The 18194-nt window shown below is 36.2% G+C and overlaps 1 protein-coding gene across 7 annotated transcripts in view; it reads right to left on the bottom strand.

Annotated features, from left to right (window-relative positions):
* Nucleotides 1-18194, bottom strand: part of MARK3 (microtubule affinity regulating kinase 3) — a 140169-nt gene that overhangs the window by 61392 nt on the left and 60583 nt on the right. For all 7 annotated transcript variants that reach the window (XM_036752305.1, XM_036752306.1, XM_036752307.1 and 4 more), the window contains 2 exons: nucleotides 12009-12074; nucleotides 4748-4818 (listed from right to left, as the gene is read on the bottom strand). In XM_036752305.1, coding sequence (XP_036608200.1) covers nucleotides 4748-4818; nucleotides 12009-12074 — 137 coding nt within the window. The remainder of the gene's footprint in view (nucleotides 1-4747; nucleotides 4819-12008; nucleotides 12075-18194) is intronic.

Raw genomic sequence — 18194 nt, 5'->3', positions numbered from 1 at the left:
AAAGTCCTATATTTCTTGGGAGGAATTTTAGCTATGCTGTGCTCTTAGAGTTTACATTCTACAACTGCTAGAAGAGCTATTTGGACAAATGAGGCAACTATATAAATCATGTTAATTCTGACCCTGGAAATCTATTGCAGAGGGAGTAGTAACAACAAAGGCAGAAATTTTGGGGTGGAACAGGTACTAAAAAGAGGGACAGAACCTCCCAATGCATGATTTCAGAGGTAGACTGAAAAATGATCAGCTGCAGTAAGTAAATTCATAGATACACCAATGAATGAAGATTTATTAAGTATTTACTATGTGTCAAGCTGGCAGCTAGGTGGCGCAGTACAGAAGAGTGCTGCTGGGCCTGAAGGCAGAAGACTTGACTTCCTGAGTTGAAATCCGGCCTAAGACTTACCAGCTCTGTGACCCTGGGCAAGTCACTTAACTCATCTGTAAAATGAGCTGGAGAAGGATATGGCAAACCACTCCAGTATCGCTGCCAAGAAAACCTCAAATGGGGTCATTAAGAGTCAGCCACAACTGAAAAACATGCCAAGTACTGTGCAAAATGCTAAGGATACAAAAAGAAAGTCCGAAGGGTACAAGGAGGGGTGGATGGCAAGCCCCAGTGGTCTTCCGAATTTACCTTAGTAGACTGTGCCACAGGTCTATACAGTATATAAGTCTAGAGTCCGTATCACAGGAAAGAAGAGAATTGGTGACTCTCATTTATCTGTGTCATATGAATAGTCAAACAACCTTGATGAATCTAAGCAGTTCACTTGGGCAAAGGTCAAGGGATACAGTCAAAAAGATCACTAGACACTGGGTGAAGGTCTAAGGTTAGATTAAAAAAAAAATTGGGCCAAAGTCAGCTGGATCACTCTACGATGTTTTCTAATGACACGTGGCAACCTTAGAACAGAAAAAGCAGATACTGATGTTTACCTATGGTTGCAGACTAGCAAGGTAGAACACTAGAAGTTCAAGGTATAAAGGATTCTAGGATTTATCCTTAGAACATTTCCTGAAATACGGCATAATAGAAAGAATATTTGACTAGGAAACAGGTGGCCTGAGCTCTACTTCATCTCATCTTACTAGATTTGGCCCACTGTTCTGGTTTATTGGGATCTTTTCAAACTTAGTTCTAACTCTGCAAATCCCTGACCACCTCAAGATCAGACCATCTAACTTAATAATACATCCAAAGGCTTCTAAACTACTGCATGTGATTTATACTCATAAGATCTGAATAATTTCTCAATATCATATACTGGTAAATATTTTAGCCACTGACAAAACAAATCATGTAATCTGAGAAACAACAGAAAGAAAGAAGTGCTAAATTTGGTAACACCAAAATCCTCTTTCCCTTCCTCAAAAGACAAAAGACAGTCGCCCCCACCCCGCCGTGAAAGTGGTTGCTATAAGATTAAAGAACCAACACAGACAGTGAGAGCTAAGAGAATTCAGGTGCAGATTTTTAATTTCCTCCAGTCATTTTTTGTATTCTCGTATATGTGTATGTGTTGTTTCCCCAAAAGAATGTAAAGTTCCCTGAGAATAAGAACTGTTTTATTTTTGGATTATTTTTCTGTATCTCAAAAGCCTGGCAGAGAGCCTGGCACCAAGCAGATTAGATGCTTAATATGTGAATGAATTCCTCCTTATCCTGTTATTTCAATAGGTCAAAGGTAACAAAAGCCGCACCATCAAACAATTCACCAAGCAGGGGGTGAGTGGGGGGGGAAATGAAGCTATATGGTTTGAGGTACCTTGACTGCCTAGTCTTTAGGACTAAGAAAAGGAAAAAGGTTCGACAGATCCATCACTTCACGAAACATACAAGATAACGGAATCAGAGTTACTAGTGACCTTACGAGTTTATCCAGTTCACTCTCATTTGACGGTTAAACACAGAGAGGATGAATGACTACAAAATCACAATGGTAGTGTCAGAGCCCAGATATGAAATCTAAGTGTTTTCCATATTGTATTCTTATCTTTTTTCTGTTCCCTACGTTTCATTTTAGTATTAACCAACTTTAGTTTCAACCTGAGTTTAGTCCTCAAAGTTTTCAGCAGTAGCATAAAGATCCCAGGAAATGGGGTGGGGAGAGAGCTGGGTCTGAATTCCAATTCTGACACTTATGAGTGGTATGACCAAGGCTAGTCACAATCTCCTGGAATCTAGGTTTCCTCACCTGTAAGATGAGGAATACACCTGCAGTCCCTACTTCATGGGGTTTTTGAGGGTCAAATGAGAATGCACATAAAGGACTAATATCGGGAATGGTCTAGGAAAGATTTTCTGAAAGCAAAAATGTGGTTTGTAACTGGCAAACTGGAATAACACTACCTACTACTACAGTCCAACAATTACACACCATCAACAACTAGCATCACATAGCAATGTAAGGACACTGAAGGACAGAAAGGTTGTGGCTGCTGGGTTTCACACTTAGAAGGTGGCAGAGTCAAGATGGTAAAGCAGGTAGAGCGCTGTACGTGGAGTCAGGAAGACCTGCGTTCAAATCGAGCCATTATATTTACTAGCTGCATTACTCTAGGCAAGTCCTCGAACCTCTGCCTCAGTTTCTTCATCTGTAAAATGGGAATTTTTAACAGCACCTAACATCGAGGGGTGTTGAAAATCAAATGAGATAATATTTGTAAACAAATGTAATGTGCTATATAAATGCTGGTCATGATGATTATGATAGTGATATCTTTTAACTTCAAATTTAGTGCAGTTTCCATTATACCTCAGCTGCCTCACTTAGGAAAAAAAGACAGTCAACTACAGGTAAGGACACATGGGTTCTGGTCTCAACTCTATGACTTGTTTTGTAGCCTTGGGCAAACAATAAACTGGGTCTTATGGACAAGTTTCCTTATCCATAAAAAAAGAGATGTTTTATCTAACTTATAGGAATATTGTAAAAGGTGAAGAATAAAATAAGTCTTCCACGACTACACTTACTTTAAAAAAAGTCCCTGAGAAGCCCTTGTAGAAAACTCTGGGTCAGGTTTGAAAATTCCAAATTTAGTTCATGGACTATCTACATCTTTTCCATCTCCTTCTACAACTGCACAACTCAAAGACATAACTACTTGGAGCTAGGTAAAGCTACATAAAAACTCAGGAGAAAAACTGTTGCAAAGACAGTGGCAGTATATGTTATGTGAGGGATCAAAGGAAAACAAATCTAAGAGTTCTTAATTACTTGTGTACTTTACATTAACATGAAATTATACTATATGGTAAATTTTCACCCAGGTGGTACTTTAAAGAATAATTCTGCTTAACTTGCTGACTTGGTTCATCAAAGCAGTCCAGGTGTTAGGCTTAACCCCAAATGGATAAATTTTGTGCATTTCCAAAGTTTGTAGGCCAAGTGTAAAAAAAAAAACTAAGTTCTCCTGGGACCACATCTTTGCAGTATACCTGCTGCAAATTACAACCCTGTTCATCTAGGCAAATTTTTATAACTCTATACACAGCCAGATACTGTTGGTCTCAACAATTCTTAGGCGGAAAGGGACTTCAGTAGCTGTGTAGGTTCAATCCCTTCTTTCTACATCCACATGTGACAACTATAACCTTAGCTTCTTCAGCATGGCAGAAGGATTCAGGTAATAGTCACACAATGAGAAAACAGATTCCCAGGCTATGGCAAACTATTATATATTGGGCTAATGAGTCCAGGAATGAAGTTCAGGAATCATTCATCCTAAGAGCACTAAAGCCTTTCCTCTCAGCATACTTTTAGTGAAGAATCAAGGATATCAAAGAAAAGTCAGTCAATGCCTACAATGATGTGCCAGGTGTTAAAGATACAAACACCAAAATCAACTAGTACCTGTTCTACAAGCAGCTTAACTTTTACTTTCTAACATTTCCTGCAATCCTATAATCCTATATGATAAAAATGTTTTTCATGAATATCCCACTTTCACAAGTATGAAAAGAATCTGAGAGTTTGAATAATTGCTTTAGCTACTTCCAGTAGATGGCAAGAGTATTCCCCTCAACTGATGAAGAATGCAAACCTCTCCTCATAACCTGGCAGTCTTCATTGATTCTTCTTTCCTAAAAAATCTGGTGGCCAAACTTCTGGTGAGGAGCCTCTACCAATTTGGTGCTGTTTCTCAGATAGAAAACACAATCCATTCACCATGGGGTATGTATGCCGAGCCTCTCCATTTTGGTAGGACCTGACAGATTTTTACTCTTCTGGCATAGCCTTCAAGAACCCAAAGCAACATCCCCACCATTATGTATCATTGGAGAAAGATCTTTTGAGTACCATGAAGTTACTGCTAGTTTCACAAATCCATATGCACAACAGGAACTGTCATTATGATCTTATTTAGCTTGAACAAAATAAGCAAAAATGACTGTATAATATACTTTCTGTAAACTAAATAATATCTTGCCCTGTTATATGTGTGTGTGTATGTATGTATGTATGTATAGCTAGTTTTTAAACAGAGATACTTAAAGAATACATATAAATTCACTTAAAAGGCTTATAGAATCTTAGTAGTTTTTGGTCATCATGTATTATGTCAATCAGCAAATACTAATAATATAACTTCCTTCAAGTCTGAGTACCATTTTGATGCTGAAAAGGAGTCTTCATATTAAAAAAGGCTGGAAACCACCATTCTAGACTTCATAAATGGTGAGAAAACCAAATAAGTGCTTATTAGCTTCCCAGTTTAGTCCAGAAGTGAACTTCATGCATACCTGTCTAAATTTAGCTCTGGCTTCCTTTTCCTTCATTCTTCCATGTGCAACCAAATAGTCAAACACTTCACCTATAATTGAGAAAAATACAAGTGAGTAGAAAGAAGCCTACTGAAACTAAAGAATTTAACATGAATTTTAAATGCTTTATCTTTAGCAACGTTTCAAATGCAGTTGTATGTCTAAAAAAAGATATAAAATTATAGCTACAGCTAGTTTTAAGCTTAATGACTACCATCCAGTTCTCATCAATAAAATCTAACAAACTTACATCACTTTCCCGTGACATAGGAGATGCTGTTATTCCCTTTCAAGAGATGGGGAAACTAACACTAAGACACATTACATGATCTGACAGAGGTCACATAGCTAGAGAGTCAGGACTGAAACTCAAATTCTCCTGACTCTAAGTCTAGACCTTGTTCTACTATGCTGTTCATATGGTCAGAATTCATATTTTGTGAGACATTGTTTAAATTTTTTTATTATATCACAACTGAAATTTTTAAAAAAGTTGACGTGTTTATAAAGATTCACTGCAGTGCTCCTTAATTTCTTTCCCATGGCATTGTCTTTACTTTCCTTTTTATCTTTTCTTTTTACATTACCTTCACTTACTAATATATTCCTTGCCTACTCTCCTACTTAATAAACCATCTCTTATGACAAAGATTTAAAAAGATGAAAAAGGCAGTTCAGCAAAACTAACCAACCAGTCAAACTAACAGTATATGAAATACTGAACACTTTCTTCTTCGTAAAAAAAGGGGCGGGGGGGAGAGGGAGAATTTTTCTTCAGGACTAAACTTAGCCATTACAATTACACAATATTCTCTCTTTTTTGTATCCTTTCCATTTAAATTTTTGAAGTCATTCCATATACAGTTTTTCTTTCTCCATTCCATTATACAACAGTTTCTATAAATCTTCTGGTGCTTTTCTGAATTCTTCATGTTCACATTCATTTCTTCTGGGAGAATAATATTCAAATATTCATGTACCACGATTTCTTTAGCCAATCTCTCAATGGGCTCCTACTATCTTTTAAATTCGTTGCTATCATAAAAAGTTGTCAACTTTCCTTTAAAAATGTCTATCTGAGGCATTTAGGTGTTTGTTTACAGACCATTATTTGGGGAAGTAGAGAGATATTTAGAAGATACAGGATTAGGAATAACACCAAATGAAGATCAAATTTAAATGAAAATGGAATGTTATTAAAATTATAGGCAAACAGGAAAATGTCAATCACAACTGACTAGCATACCACTCTTCAGCAACACGACTACACCACTTCATGAAGTAAAGCATAACTACAAGCAGCCTATTTATAACACTCAAATAAAGTCTACTAAAAATAAAATTAATAACATTTTTGTGGCATCAAAAAACTGGAAATGATGTGGGTGTCCATAGTTTAAGGCAGAACAAATTGTGATGTATGAATACAACAGGATACTATTATTCTGGAATGGATTCAGAGTTATGAGAAGTGATGAAGTCATACAGAGCAAAGAAAACAGAACTAAGAAAAGAACATCCACAGTGATTACAAAAAATGTAACTGAAAGCAGATCATTTCAGCAACATGGGAGCCACACTAAAAGACAGATTAACTGTCAGATAAACGCAAATTAACTGGAATGATAACTCTCAGTTCTTGAAAACAGATGATGAAACATGTCTCTTCTCTCAGTAGAATGCAATAAATTTATACATGTAAATTTATACATGCAACATGTAGTTGCATGAGCTATCAAATTTATTGGTTAATTTTGTTCAATTACTTTTCTTTGTTATAAGGAAGTACTTAAAGTGGTGCTGGCAGAACATGGCACTAAAAGTTAACAATGTTTCAGAATATCCCACCCAACTATCCTTATCAATGAAGAATCATTTTTGCACATATGGAACCATAATTAAGGCCTGGAATAATTAAATGATAGAATGGAAAACTTTAGATTTCAAAGCCAACTCAGTATAGTCTAAAAGAGGATAGAAGGAAAGACGCTAAAATATTTGTCAAAATCACCATAAAAATGTGTTTCCTATTATCTTTGAATCTCCAGGTCCATACCAGAAAAGAATTATTAGAACATTAAATATTAAGTATTCCATAATGCAGATATTTTAATTTAAATTCAAAATCTATATACTTTCTTGATTGTTTTAAAATTAATAATATTGGAGGGGGCAAATACAATGATTATTTAAAGTTATGATATGCTGACTTGGAACAATTAATATACTTAAAATGTACAAAGGAGAATCATGCACAAAGAAAAACCAGCAGTTTAAATAGTAGCTCAATAAAACATTAGTGTTTCTGAAGTGTTTGCGCTCTTTTAAACATGATATACAGAGGCAAAATAAGGGATGACAAGTAAATCAACAGTGTGCTTATGATTTGAAACAAAATTTGAAAGTTTTAGTACCAGGTAGATAAGTCAATCTATAATGTTTTATAGATTTATAGATCTAAATCAATCTATGTTTTATAGATTTGACTTAGAACACCATGAAATAAAAATGGAATGACATCCATAGAATACTGTGGGGAACCCTAAGGGAAATTTCCTAAAACCATATATAAAGTCACATACAATCAATATGCTATAATTTAGGAACTGGGTCAATCGCATCAGGATTTAAAAATCTATCTATTAAACATTTATTATTAAATTATTATTTTTTAAAGTTTGGTAATCACTTACTAAGCACTATGCTAAATACTGGGAATACAAACAGAAATTCAAAACAGTCCTTGCTCTCAAGGAGCTCACATCCTAATAGGGAAAAACAACACATATGAGAGTTTCACTGCAGGGAAGATGGAAAAGCCCTCAGCTGGCATAATAGGAAGGTAATGGGCAACATTCAGGGGTCCTTAGGATGCAGTTGAAGTGCAGGTGGCAATGTCCAGTGGTCCAGAGGACATAGTGGTTAGGGCAGATAGGACAGTTGTGCATTCAACTCTTACCACCAACAAAAAGTACATTTAGCTCAGCAATGAAATGTTGAAGAGGAAGACAAAGCACTCCTTTATTCTGGCCTTCATATTCTTGCGGGTAAAAAATGAGTTGTATGGCGGTTACCTAATAATGTCTCTCCAGGCCCTAAAGAATTCATAGTTATGGGCTGGAACTAGACCAATCCATCCCGTCCATAGCAGCCATGACCAAGGACACACTGCTACTGACTGAGATCAAGCAAGTGGGGATTGGCTGTTAAGAAGCCAAAACTACAGCTGCCCCAGAGCCACTGAACTCATGCTCGGCAGCAAAAATGTCAACTGAACTGGAAATTTCTGCTTTATGAGGCATTTGAGATTAAATGTATTATCAGGGATGTGGCAAACGTCCTAAAAACTATTAGACCTGATAACTACTGACTTGCAGTGATTTACATGGACGAAAAAATGACTCGGAAGAAAACTGAAATGCCCTAATAAACTTTATGAAGTCCTGGGCAGGATAAGCTCTCTGGGCTTTAGTTCCCTCTTCTGTAAAATGAAGGAATTGAACTAAATGACCCTGAAGGTTGCTTCTGATTCCAAATCTAGGATTCTATGAAAAAGTAAAAATAAATGAGTGGGAGGAAAGAACACAAGAATAACATGAAGGCATGTTATACAGGGATGAGGATGAAAATTATCTAGAATTTGTCAGAGTTCGCTCTGTCAAAAGTAGCCAAATGAGAATTTATTTTCTTTCTTTAAAGAAAATTTCATTCTTCTAAAGTAAAGAAGAACCAGTAAGGGGAATTTCTAAAATCCGGGCCTGATTCTCATCAACAAGGAGGAACTGGTAGGTAAGGAAGAAACAATGGGAATTCTGCAAAGTGATCACTATCTTTTAGAATCTGTGACTGTGAAGAAAAGGAAAGCTAAGCAAACACCTTTGAGTTTGGCAGGTCATGTTTGAAATATTTCACAGAAAGGAGGGCTAAATCTCATGGAATTAAATTTTATAGAAATCAGTCCAAGAAGGAAGAGATGCTCTCAAGAAGGAAAATTTTAAGACAAATAATTCTGATGAGAAAGAAAAAGAAGACTTGCCTACAAAGAAGAATGCATATGCATAAAAAATCTACTGGCTAAATTAGATTTTAAAATTAATTCTGGGGATACAAAGAAAGACAAAATACAATCCCTGTTCTCAAGGAGCTCATGGTCTAAGTGAGGGAGACAATGTGCAAACAGCCATGTATAATTAAGATATAGATAAGATAAATTAGAGATAAACTCAGAGGGAAGGCCATTAGCTTTAAGGAAGAATCAAGACTTTAGGTAGGACCCAAAAGAAACCAAAGAAGCCAGGAGATGAAGATAAGCAAGGAGAGAATTCCAAGGTATATGGGACAGTCAGTAAAAATGCAGTGGAGTGTACTGTGCAAAGAATAGGAAAGAGGTGAGTGTAACTGGATAGAAATGGAAGGGAGGTGAGGGCAAGAAGAGGAGGATATTATATTTGATCCTGGAGGTTAAAAGGGAGCCACTGGAATTGACTGGATTGGGGAGAAGCAGTGACATGGTGAGACCAGCACTTCAGGAAGCTGAGTGGTAGATGGACTAAGGTAGTGAGCGACTTGAGGCGGGAAGACCAACTAAGTGGTTACTGCAGAAATCTAGGCATGAAGTAATCAGGGCCTGCACCAGGTTAGTGGTTTTGTCAAGAGGACAGAAGTGGGGGAGGTTAAAAGGGGAGCAGTGCCTTCCGAAGAATGATTATAAGTTCAATTTTGGATATAACAAATTTAAGTATATGAGACTTCCATTTAGATTATCCAGTAGGCAGTTGGAGATAAAAGATTGGAGATCAGGAGAAACGTTATCACTGTATTTATTTTTTAAAAGCATGATAGCTAGCAAGAATGGGTGAATCAAGTAGGAGTTTTACTTCCAAGGTCACACAGCTATTAAGTGTGTCAAGTGTCTGAGGCTGGATTTGAACTCAGGTCCTCCTGACTCCAGGGTTGGTGCTCTACTCACTGCGCCACCTAGCTTCCCCTTATTTTTTTTTGAAAGAGTTACTAGAAGTGTAGTTTAAGGAAATGCTATTGATAGTTCATTTAAATTTTAACAAAGTTTCACAGTAAAGCTGTGGAAAAGACACAGATATCAGCTAGAAAATAGTACAGATGTGTTTCTAGAACTGATTATTATGTTATATAAAGTGTAGTCATTAATGATTTGATGTCATTTTTGAAGGTAGAACCTGAGGGATCTGTTCTGTGACCTATGCTGTTTAATATTTACTAATAACTTGTATAATGACTTAAATGGCAGGTTATCAATTTATGACGAGGAATACCTAAAATTTAACAAGGGCCCAAAAATATTTCAGCAGATTAGAATATTAGACTAAATCTACTAAGAAAAAAATTAATAAGGCTAAGTATAAAATCTTACATTGGCATTAAAAAATTCAACTTCACAAGTAAAACACTAGGCATAGTCAGAATTTTTCTGACAAAGATGTGGGAAGTTTTAGTGGACTGCAAGTTCAGCAGGACCTTCCAATAATAGGGAAACAGTTTGAGTGTATCCTACCATGGTCATACTACAGTGTGTTCATTTTAGGGTATCATAGGAAGAACACTGATAATCTTCAGACTTCCAAACAACTGTAACAAGATGAGATCTTGAAATCATGAGTACAAGCTAAAGAAAGTGGGGATGGTTAGCCTAAGAGAATATTTAAGGGGAATATGCCGGCTATCTTCACATATGATGTAGGGAGGCAGTAGTTTAGAAGTAAGAAAAAAATCTCCTAATATTTAGATATAGTTTATATGTTTACACACTTATGATTTGCAATGCGCTTTCTTCCCAACAACCTGATAAATTAAGTAGTGCAAGCACTATTATCTTCATTTTACAAATGAATGAACTCTGACAACTAAGTGATTGGCCCATGGTCACACAGCTAAAGTGCCTGAGGCAGGCTTCAAACCCAGACTTCACGCTTCCAAAATCTGATGCTATATTCGCTACACTGTTCTGCCTCAGTTCCAATGTAAGATGAACTACCCCAGCAGGCACTGAGTTCCTCCTCACTAGCAAAGGATGGGTACCGAGTATACTGTGTAGGAGATTCTTGTTTAGGTATGGGTTGGACTAGGTGGATCTTTCTAAGTCCACCTGAGCCCACTCAAGTTTTCCCTCCAAGGCAGAGATTGTCATTCTGTAACAGTGGTGTAGCAGCTACATGTCCTGGGGCAAACTACCCCTTCCCAAGGCCTTAGTTTCCTCATCTTTAAAGGACAGGAATTCTTCTCAAAACGCCCTTATTCATCCAACTAAAATATACCCTAAGAAGGTCAAATGCACAAATCTATGAAAGGAAAGGTTATATAACAAGATAACGTTCTCTATTACAGTAGATAATCCAGTGGCAACAACATTTAATTGATACGGTTAAAATGAATCAATTTTCATCATTTGCCACTTCAGAAAAATTCCACACATAATAAAAGAAAACGTGTACGTGATGACTCTTTCTTTCCCCCACTGGGTACAGAGTACTTCTTTTTACTTACAAGTTCATTAGAGAAACAGTATTTATTAACTGCTTTTGCCTACTGGTTCTGTAGAATGACTATGAGATTATTAGAATGTATTCATGATAAAGAAGATTTTAGTAAAAGAAAAAATTTTCAGTGTTTTGTGAAATATAAATTAGTTCAAGAGAAGAAAAACTCAATTGGTTAAAAGGAACCAATTTTACAAAACTGTTATATATAAAAGTAAAATCAGTAATCGACTACTATATCCTCAATTCAGTATTTCAATAGCTGTGTGATGCTCTAGATGTTAGCACTCCCTTCCTTGGTATAGAGACTGAAATTCACCCATGCCTCCTTATCCTGCAGTTCTTGCCCACATCCATGTTCAAAGCATCTGAGCCAAATGTTTGTATTCATATAGCCTTGCATTTCAGTTAACTAGCAGACATTTTTGCTATTTGTCATGATCCCTGACATTCCAGAAGTACATAGTATTAAAAAGAAACCCTATAATATTTAAAATACATGACTACTGCAGATCATACGAACAAAATTAATAATGTAACTGAAAGGAGAAGCTAGCAACACAACATAATTTAAATGCTGAGGGAATTTTCTCAAGTGGCCCTCAAATATGCTAACTTTGAATTTTAAAGGAAATCTTTTTTTAAAAAAAAATCAGCATAATAGCTAGATGGGTGTCTACAAGTAAAAAACACATAAAAGGTAAATAAGTAAAAACAAATGTACTTACCTCCACTTGCATACTCCATGATTAAGTACAGTGTTTTTTCAGTTTCAATTACTTCAAATAACTTAACTGAGGGAAGATTAGGAAAAGGAAGTAAAATTTACTAACAAAATGAGCATATATGGCTGTTTTCAGCATCATTCAATAGCAAAGTTGAGGTTAAGTGTGTGTGTAGGCTTAGGTATGTTGAAAACCTTAAGTTCACATTTTAATTAGATTTTTTCCCCTTTTAAAGTTTTCGGTAACTGATTCTTTGAAAAAAAAAATGCCAATTGGGTCGTGTGTGTGTGTGTGACACAAGCAAATAAAAAGATTAAAATCACAGATACCATAAAAACATAAATTATTTCTAATACATTCTAACAAATTCACTGTGCATTTAGCAGACCATGATAAATTATATTTAAATACCGACTCTTACCTGTAAATTTTCTTCACATATGAGTTTGCTATTTTCTCCTCATATTTCAAAGGAACATAACTCTTTCCATCCTCCAGCACTATCTCTTATATACATCTTAATAACAGTAGTCAAGATTTCATAAGCTTCACAAACTAATTGAATTTAAAAAACATTTAAGTACCTATTATGTGCATGATCCTGTACTAAGTACTTAGGATAGAAAATCAAGGAGTAAAAAACATTTAGTAAGCACTATGTGCGTGCCAAGCACTGTGCTAAGTGCTAGGGATACATAAAAGAAAAAAAGTGAGATGGTCCTTGATCTCAAGGAATTCAAAGTGTGAGAGACAACATATTAAAAAAGTTCCGCTGTAGACCAGGTGGAAAGGCCTAGAAATCCTAAGAATACAGGGAAGTGGGGTAGATGGTAAGGCCCAAGGGTCCTTAGGTTACATTAGTAGGTCAGACATAAGTGTCAAGAGTCTGCATGGTACAAAGCCAGGGCAGGTGTTGAGAACTGGCGGTCCTCAGGCAGCTAGGTGGTGCGGTGAATAGAGCACTGACCCTAGAGTCAGGAGGACCTGAGTTCAAATGTGGCCTCAGACACTTGACACACTTACTAGCTATGTGACCTCAGGCAAGTCACTTAACCCCAATTGCCCTGCCTTTTCTCTCCGCCCCCCCCCCCAAGGGACCTGGTGGTCCTCCATCTCTTAGGAAGGAGACTTACTTCTTCCCTCTTTCAAACCTTGACAGCAAAGTAAGCAATCAGAGGAGTTGGGAAGGGTCCTCTCCCTCCCGATGCCAGGTTTCAACTGGCAGTCCACGATGATACTACGTTGGTTGAGGGAAGAATGTTCCAGGGGTAGTAAGAGATAAAAATCTCATGGTTCCTGCATGCAGTGACCTTATACTTTAATAGGTTAGCTTTGTGTATGACATAATGTGATGTGGGCAAAGGAAAAATTCATATTAAGTGATATAAGAAAAATCTGATGGGGAGAGCACTTCTGCTGGGAGCCGGGGCAGGAATCAGGAAAGGTTCCATCAATGGCATACACGATATCTTGGCTAAATACTGAAATAAAGGATTTCAGTAGGCAGAAAAAGGAGTATATGTGAGGGGATAGGCTTAATTAAAAAAAAATAAAGGTTTAAGAGTTCAGTTAACAGGTAGATGGTATGGCCAGAACACAGAGGACACGAACTAAATTTGTATGGGATAATGCTGGAAAGGTAGGTTGGACTCTTATTATGAAGGGCCTTAAATGCTAAGCTAAGTATCTACTTTATTCTAACTGAAAAACGGAACCAAATGAAAGGGAAATATCAGACCAGCAATAGGAATATTAATTTTACAGCTATGAGAAAAATGTACTGAAGAGGTGGGGAGATAAGAAATTATAACAACAGACAGGAGGGATGAGACCCTGAACTTTCTATAAGCTCACAACTTACTAAGTTTTCTTATTTCAACTCTTAGGTTGCTAGTCTGGTTAAAATATTACTGGTTAAGTTGTGAAATTTCAATTGTTCCACAGAAAACAAGGACCTATAAAGTAACTACTCTGAAACAAAAGTTGAGAGAAATGGAAGGTACTGTACTATGATAAATGGGAGAGGGGTAACCTCAGAATTCTCAGAAAGAATCTATTAACTTTCTATGGGAATGAGGGTCTTGCTCTATCACTTCCCTTAGTTATAGAATGTTCCTACTTTTACCAAAACTAGAGAAAAGATGCATTATGGTAGCCTTGTCTTAGAAATGCATAAATTCTAAAATAAGAGTCATGAATACATAAGAATCTACAGGCCAACATTCTGGATAATATTGTCAACTTAATTTTTCAGCATATCAGATTAGTAAAAAAAATTACAATTCAGGCTAAATATTTTCCAAAGTCAAGGTGAATTACCTTCACTTAGGTTTAAGAGTTTCCAACAGATAACAAAATGCTTAAGAAAGCAAATGTTCACCTTCTGTCATAGGATGTCAACAAGCATTTATTAAGTGTTTACTATGTGCGATACAATGTGCTAAGTGTGGGGGGGACATAAAGAGAAGCAAAACCTAGATCCTATCATTGAGGAGCATACACTCTAAAGGAAGAACAAAATACAATTAACCAGGTACATATAAGGAATATACAAAGTAGATAAAAAATGAGAGGTGATGGCATTAGCAGCTAGGGGGATTGGGAAAAACCTCTTGCAAAAGTGGATTTGAGCTAGGTCTTGAAGGAAGCCAGGGAAATTAGGAGACAGAAGTGAAGGGGTACAAGCCAGGAATGGAGAAGGGAGATGGGAGTCTCTTATTCATGGAACTGTAAGGAGACCAGTATGGCTTAATCATAGTGCATGGTGGAGAGTTAAGTGTAAGAAGTTTGGGAAGGTAGGAAGGGGCCAGGTTATAAAAAGCTTTCAATGCCAAACAGAGGACTTACATTTGTCCCTAGAGGTAACAGAGAGCCACTTGAACTCGTCAATCAGGGAGGTGACATGGTAATATCTACGTTTTAGAAAACCCACCTTGAAGCTCAGGGGAGGATGTATTAGAGTCAAGAGACCTGAGCCAGGGAGACAAGTTAGAAAGATATTGCAACAGTCCAAGTTATGGATGATGTCAGTGACTACGAGTGTAGAGAAAGGGACTGATATTTTCGATGCTTTGATACATATTATCTGAAGCAAACTTCTTCAAAGGTTTATTTTGCAAACTTAAGTTGCCAAGAAATAAACCACTACTGAAAAATATTCTGGTATTTCTTTTCTTTTTTAAAGCCAAAAAGTTAAACCTCAAATGCCTCTAAAGCTAAAAGCAAACATAATACTAAATCTCTTAAGGTAATAGAAATTGTGGAGCCTATTTTAAAATCTTCTGGACTGCATGTCACTTAGTAATTCCGGTAAAGTGCTTGGAAAAGAATCAGGCCATCACCAAAGCAATTAAAAGACATAATTTGAAATTTAAATTAGAATAATGAAGGGTGATAGCAATAAATTGTTCGTTTTTGTAAAATGAAAAATCAAAACAAGATGTTTCCACCCTCCCACCAAAAAGGTATCCTGTATAATTCTTCCTTTAAATATATGGTATATGATCATAACAGAAAACTATATATAGTATATAATCGTAATAGACATTTTGATAGCTCTTGGTTCTGAATTTAAAGCAACTGGTTTTCCAGAAGAATGATTTCATAATCTAGGGTTTTTAAAGTCAATTAAACCAGAATCTCACAGAAGTTCTTTAATTTTGGCTTTGATCCTCTAATTGTGAATACCTCAAATTTCACCTCTTAATCAATGGTCACTCAAAGTACCATAATGCTTAAAATCAGCAACATTTAGGAAATGATGAAGTCATTAAAGATACTAATCCAACTTCTTTCACAATGTGAAATTCTGAGTCAGGAAATTAATGGTATTACAATGTTGATTAGAATCTTGGCATAGTAGATGAAATAAATATATTAAAAATCAATAGCATGAACTGATTCTTGGGCTTATCGTCATATAGTAAGTATTACTGTAAAGCAAAATTGCATAGTGTTGGTTACTGTAAAAGCTCTCATGAGACATTCACAAGATCACAAATTTTAAGTGACCTGTAAAAAAACAGGTAAGACTTTGGAAAATTAAAAATATAAATTCTAAGTTAAAAGTAAAATCCTCTGTGACTTAGCCTTAGTTATTTGTACTTTCTTTTTTTTTTTGCACATTTTCATGAAATTCCATGAAGTTCCAATGCAGCAATACACTTTCTCCATGCAGTACATACAGCGGTCACTGAATTAATTTCCACTGTGCCTGGACATAGTGAGCACTAAAAGACATTCGCTATGACATTATTATACATAGTATTGGATCATAGGTTTTCAAATAGAAAAGGATGTTACAGATCACCCTAGCTCAAGTTGCCACATTTTATAAATGAGGAAAAATAAGTCTGGACAGAATAAGTAATTTGCCCAAATCACATAAATTAATAGAGACTCAACAGGAAAGGATGGAGTAACATAAGGATTTCAATGCAAGAAACTCAGGGGTCATTTTGGCCAACAAGAATACACTCTGTAATATTCAAAGTGGTCATTTGCATCAGACAACTTCCAGGGATAAGAAGTTCATTACCTCCTGAGGAATCATGTCATAATTCTGAGTAACTCTAATTGTGAGGAAATTTTCTCCTCATGTCAAGCTGAAATCTGTTTCTCTGTAACTTCTATCCATTGCTCCCTTTCTTTTCTTTCAATAACATGTCTGGAGCTATGCACACACTCTTGTGCACTGGGAGGTTAGAAGATCTATTAAGAGGCTATTGTAAGGGTAAAGAAAAATGGTAGTGAGGGCCTGTTCTAGGATGGCAGCATGGAAAAGGGATAAAAGACAAAGTGAAAGAGAGTACAGAGGAGGTACTGACAAGGTAACAGGATATCAGAGATGTAAGAGTGAAGAATCAAAGATAACCTCAAACTTTTCAGATGTGGGAGACCAGCTCAAAGGTGGGGAGACTGAGAGGAAAAGCGAAGCCTTTCTTCAGCTCCAATCTCCATAATCATTATTAACAAAGATTTATATTAATTTTTGTTGATAAATTTTTACATTACTTTCATTTAGAAATATATGCCACCTCCTCCCTGAGGGTCATCCCTTATAACAAAGAATAAAAAAGGAAAAGAAAAGCTTAGCAAAATTAATTCATCAACCAACTTTGACATTCTATGCAGTGCTGGAGGACATCTATAGTCCCTACCCCTGAAATGAAAAGAGAGGTACATTCTCAACTTTTCTTCAAGTTATAACTTCACAGCGCTCAGTTTTGATTGGAAATGTCGTCGCTGCTCTTTCCATTTATATTGTTTATATTATTGCAGTCACTGTACATGACGTTTTTATGATTCTGCTTACTTGACTTCGCCTCAGTTCAAAGTTCTGCCATGCTTCTCTATAGTAATATTCTATTACTTTCATATACCACAATGTTTAACTATTTCTCAATCAATGGGCATTTATTTTATTTCCAGTTCTTTGCTACTACCCAAAATGCAGTTACAACTATTTTAGTGTATATGAGACCTTTCTTTCTATCTTTTACCTCCTTGGAATATACACTTAGCAGTGGGTCAGAAGGTATGAATATTTTAGTCACCTTTCTTAGCAAGATTCCAAATTGCTTACTGGAACGAATGGGCTTGTCTTTCCAAAATGTAAGGATGCAACCACTGACTGTTCCCAACTTGCATCATCATCTATATCCATTTGCTGGTATAAGGCAAATTATTTTGATTTATATTTCTATAACTAATGATTTGGAGCCATCTTTCATATGGCTGATTATAGATTGCTATTATTTACTGGAGAACTGTTCATTAACTGTTCCTTTCACCATTTATTCATTAGGCAACGATTCATGTATCTGGGGTGTGTGTGTGTGTGTGTGTGTGTGTGTGTGTGTGTGTGTGTGTGTGTGTGTGCGCGCGCGCGTGTGTGTGTGCATCATTTATCTTTAACACCAAACTTTATCAGATATTTGATGAAAACCTTTTTCCTCAATGGACACTTTCCTTCTTGTCCTAGCTGCATTGATTTTGTTCATGTAAAAGCTTTACAATTTCATGTAACTAAAATAATCTAATTTATCTTTTGCTATCATTTTGGTCATGAATTTTCTCCCCATCCATAACTCTTTACAGAATGGCTTTCAAACTCATCACTGACCTAAAAACATTCCCTCTAAAGTTATTAATGATTTCTTAATTGACAAATATAATGGCCATTTCTCA

Source organism: Trichosurus vulpecula, chromosome 3, assembly GCF_011100635.1.
Source record: "Trichosurus vulpecula isolate mTriVul1 chromosome 3, mTriVul1.pri, whole genome shotgun sequence".
Taxonomy (NCBI): domain Eukaryota; kingdom Metazoa; phylum Chordata; class Mammalia; order Diprotodontia; family Phalangeridae; genus Trichosurus; species Trichosurus vulpecula.
Note: the sequence above shows the minus strand (reverse complement) of the source record. Positions and strands in the feature narration are given on the sequence as shown.